We start from the raw sequence: 4,778 nt of genomic DNA on the forward strand, positions 1-4,778 counted from the left end.
CTAAGCAGTGGAACGTCTGGAAGGAGAGTTCAGCGCACTACTAGAAACATCCAGATCACACAGTCTGCACCAGACACGAGAAAGGATGGTGTCAGCCGAGGGGAAAAGAAGTACCTGAATAGGTGTGCATAGGCGTGTATTTAAAGCGTGTAGTGATATTTGTACCCCGTGTCACAGCACGTGAAGCCAGCCTCTTTCTTTTCAGGTTTTAAATAGAACAAAGTCAATTAATGTGCTTCGTTACACCTTTAATATGTTACATTTGACTTTATAGACATTTTTGTATCCTTGCGTTATATCTGCTGGGCTACATGTGCGTTATTTCTTACTCATCTCGCACATTTACGCGCATTTCAACGTCCTTTATGGCCTGTTTGGTCATGTAAGTGATCTTGTTTTATAGTATTTAGTATTCTGTATTGCATGTTATGTGTAGTTACTGCAACAAATGAGACATTTCCGTCTTTTAAGCTCATAGTCCCAAGTTGGAGTAACTCTTTTTTTTACACATCCTTAATTGGTAACTGCTACCCTCTCGGCTACTAAACGAGAGGAATAATACTCGTTTGACATGCACAGCCAAAACAAATGGGCGCATGGACTGTGGAGCCCTTTTGACATCGTTTCTTTTCAGTGTGAAATTTTCCGCGTTGGACGAGGATGCATCCAGGAGAGGACTTTATGGCTCAAGATTAGCTTCACTTTTGTGACATTTTAATTAAAAAGACGATTCGTTTATGTGGAAAGAAAAAGGCATCATTATTAAGGAACACTACCGCCACTTGTTGCAGCGTCAGACTCCCATCTCTCCGGCATGGGAGGAGGGAGGATTTGAGGGGAGGTGGGGACACCGTCACATCCTCTGTCCATATATGGGCATGAAGTTTACACGCAGCGGGGAATCCTCTCACTGGAGCTGATGAATGGGGAGGAGGGCCGAGGGAGCTGCCAAAGTGTATATAAGGAGAGAGAGGGGAAGTCGCTGATGTGAAATCCACAGCAGGCAAATACCTACCGAGGAGCAGAAACGAAAAGGAATACCGTTAATTGCTTTTTTTCCCTGTTTTTGACCACAGACCACTTTGGATCATTTGTTGAATACCATCAAAAGGAGGGTTGAAAGAAAACAAGCTTCTGTATTATTTGTTTACCCCCTCCCTTTTTTTTATTTTACCTTTTTTATTTCCTTCCCTGGGAGAGACGGACTTTTAAGTGCATCAGTATGTTGAACAATATGGATTTGAATGCGAAAGATTCTTTCTACCCTCAGTTTGAGAATTGCAACAGTTCTTCCTTGGGGATGGAAAACAGCGTGCGGAAAGATAACCAGGAGGTGTATGTCGATGCAGAGCGGGGAGTACCTGCCCAGTTTGGCCACGGTGAGTTCGCATGTTTGCACTGTCGATGAATCTGCATGCATGACCGTTTAAAACGTAGAAGATGAGCATTACCGGAAAGCGATGAGACTTTATTTTCGGGGCAGTCCGGTATGCTCTCTATCGGGGGCAAAATACGCACGGATGTTTATGTAACGCAGTTTTTTTTTTCACACACCCCCACCAATCGCTTAAATTCCACTCATTTTTTAATCCACTTATAAAAGACTCGCGGTTACAAAGTTTCCTCTCTTTCTAATTCCACAGAAGGAACACCTGCAACTCTCAAAACCGAAGCTTCCAACTCAGAATTCGCTTTTAACCCCTGCGAGTGCCCAAAAGACACATACACCCCCTCCTCGCTCGCCTACTCCGGCAGTTTCTATGTGGAGGCATCTCAGGGAGCGCCGTGCAGCACCGAAACACTCCTCAACATGATCACAGAGATTGTGGGCATATCCACGCTGCCGCTTTCAGAAGTGCAACAGAGCGGCAGTCGGGGAACTTATCCGTCGCCTGCGCCTCTGGACAGCAGCAGTGGTAATTTTGGAGACCCTGGCTCCAAGAGGCAGTCCTACACGTGCTCCGGACCCACTCCTCCTGTGTACTCTCCGGATCAGACGTGCTCGAGGTATCCCGATGATCAGGCCGGCGGCCAGGTCCAAGACCCGTCCTCTTCCCAGCTCAACTTCAGCTCATCCCGAGCTCCTAACCAGAAGAAGGCTGAACCAAAGTCAGAGGCTGCTTCTTTCCCCGTCGTGGTGAAGAATGAGTTTGAGAGCAGCTGCTACGAGTGGGGGACCCTTAATAAGTCTGACTGTTTGGAGACCAGTTTCCAGACTGAAACCTTTCCGATGTCGAGCGATTTCCCCCCTGACCAGCAAATGGATGTAAAGGAACTTTTAGACACGTTCCCCCCGATTTGTCCCAACCCGGAGATGGAGTTTAAAGTGGAGGAGGGCATCAAACAGGAGCCGTGTTTCTCTGACACCTGTTCTCAGAGCTACTCCAGCCCCATGTACAATAATTACCTCCCACCCCCGCCGATGGGCCTCTCCTCTAACCTGAAACCCTTCCCCGAACCTCCACAGCCATCTAATCAGTGCGATTCCTTATACACAACACCAGCTTTACCGAGCACCATAGACTCCATCCTGTACTCTTCCTTGCTGCCAGATTCATTTGCCCAAAGTTACACCACCCGCGCTGCGAAGCCCCCCAGGGCCAGAAAGAGCCCTGCCGCCTCTCATGGCCCCGCCAAAGAGAAGCCCTTCACCTGCCCCATGGAGAGCTGCGACCGGCGCTTCTCTCGCTCGGACGAGTTAAACCGGCACATCCGCATCCACACAGGCCACAAACCTTTCCAGTGCCGCATTTGTTTGCGCAGTTTCAGCCGTAGCGATCACCTCACCACCCACACCAGGACTCACACCGGGGAGAAACCGTTCTCCTGCGACGTGTGCGGCAAACGCTTTGCCCGCAGCGACGAGAGAAAACGGCACGGACGCGTACATCTGAAACAAAAGGAGAAAATGGAAATTAAGCCACAGGTGACCACCGGCGCGTGGCCGTTCACTCTTCCCGAGGGGATCTGAAGACCAGGCCGCGTGTGCACACTTAACATGTTAGGATCTTTCCGTCTTGGAAGATAAACCAGCTGACTACAAGTTGATGTCTGAGTTGGTCTGACTGGTGAGCCAATACCTAACGTAAAAGGTTTTTGCGAATATTAAGAGTTTTTGAGGAGCAGAGAAGGGGAAGAGGACTGCTTCGGCCTTATTGCAGGCTGCCGATGCTGCTGACTATTATGCAAAAAAAAAAAAAGTGCATAAGTTGTAAGAGTCGGTAAACAGATCAACAATTAACTTGTTGCTGTTACTGTCAGTAAAGCCAAACCTCTCCGCCCTGAATTGCATGACTGCTGTTCAGCACCTCCTTCACCTGGACAGCTCCAACCTCCATTCGCCTCTCACACTGAATGGATTGCACTTACAGATTATTAATATCTCCATTTAAGATTCTTATTTTCTGCTTTTAGCATTCTTAGAGCAATTGTTTGGACTATGTTTCTTAAAAATTCTTGCATGTTTATGTCAGTGTTTTTTTTTTTTCTTTTTCCTTTGGCTGGAATATCAACCTCTGTCAAGGTACTCGTTCACTCCACAGTGAAGGTTTATTGACATGAATGTAGACTAACATATTTATGGTTCTCACCATAAAGCTGCCCACCTTTGATCAGATTTAGTGTTTGTTTATCTTCTTATCATTATGCTGTCAGTGTTTTTTGTCACTGGTCTTTGTGTTGTGTTACAATTGTTTGGATTATTACAGTTGTGAAAGATATATCATAAATGGGAAATAAATATATTTGTATTACTGTACTTTCTTTGTATTTTTATAGCCAACTGTATATTTTACAAGTATATTTGAGCGTCCTTTTTAAGGTGAATTGTATTCTAAATCATAACTAATGTCTTGGTTTTTGAGGGCTATTGTTTAGTAATACAATATTTTAAATGTTACAATTTGATATCGGAAACCTTTTCGCACTTCATCCCATTGTTGGTACGATGAGAGTTATTTCATTGAATTGTTGATCTAGATTTTAAAAAAAGGGAATGTACTCTAGTTGTGGTACGGCTTTTCAATTCAAGCCATTTTACAGTATGTACAGAGGTATGTTTATTCGAGCTAGGGAAAAAACCTAGCAAATCATATTTAAAAAGAAAAAAAAACATTGCTTTTAAGTAATCAGGTAGCACACATTGCTGCGAGTTTCTGTAGACTTTACCTTGGCGATGAAAGGGTTTTTGACTCCTCATATCTTTTGCTGGAGATACTGTATGCTGAAAAATGTTCACACTTTAGCAAAAAAACGTAAAAACAAAACAAAACAAAACAAAAAAAATGTTCAGAGTTTGGTGAAACTGTCACCAACAGGGTACTGCAAAAAGTAATTTAACTCGCCTTAAGTTATATTAACTGTTCAAGTAAAGATTTTGTACATACACAGTTTCTACAATACTTTAAATTAATATCGATGTTGTTATTTTTATGAAAAGTTTATGAGCAAAATAAAATTTTCTGGAAGCAGCAAGTTTCTCGTGTGTGTGGTTTGGAATGATCTCACTTTGCTCAATGGTATCGTGCGCCGTCGAGACCCCCCGTCGGAGCATTCAGATGAGTGTGTGTCTTACCCAAAATAAACATTATAACAGGCCCCCCATGGCACCACACTGTAGCCCTAACATTAGACATCGCAGTTCTGCCCTGTGACTCACGAGGCTCAAACACATTACAGTGAATACCTCGCCCCGAATCCCTGTTGACTTCAAAAGATTTTCTCGTGATGTGAACACCACATGTGCCACGGTAATCTTGTTAAAAAGGACATTTTCTTGC

General features: G+C 44.3%; 1 protein-coding gene across 1 annotated transcript; it reads left to right on the forward strand.

The window, feature by feature from the left end:
• The first annotated feature begins 883 nt into the window (after positions 1-883).
• LOC146707681 (uncharacterized) lies at positions 884-4,473 on the forward strand. Its single transcript, XM_085459168.1, has 2 exons — positions 884-1,379; positions 1,644-4,473. Exons 1-2 carry the CDS (start codon positions 1,223-1,225, stop codon positions 2,969-2,971), a joined length of 1,485 nt encoding a protein of 494 aa, XP_085315294.1. The 5' UTR covers positions 884-1,222; the 3' UTR covers positions 2,972-4,473.
• The last annotated feature ends 305 nt before the right edge of the window (positions 4,474-4,778 follow it).

The sequence above is a fragment of the Copadichromis virginalis genome, linkage group LG6, assembly GCF_057382275.1.
Source record: "Copadichromis virginalis isolate Kocher_CV1m ecotype Utaka linkage group LG6, C_Virginalis_male_GT1.1, whole genome shotgun sequence".
Classification (NCBI taxonomy): Eukaryota; Metazoa; Chordata; class Actinopteri; order Cichliformes; family Cichlidae; genus Copadichromis; species Copadichromis virginalis.

Excerpts from the sequence above, each read along its gene's own strand:
- LOC146707681 (XM_085459168.1), top strand. The coding sequence starts at position 1,223 with ATGTTGAACAATATGGATTTGAATGCGAAAGATTCTTTCTACCCTCAG. Across the intron at positions 1,380-1,643 it reads ACCTGCCCAGTTTGGCCACG|AAGGAACACCTGCAACTCTC; the intron begins GTGAGTTCGCAT and ends CTAATTCCACAG.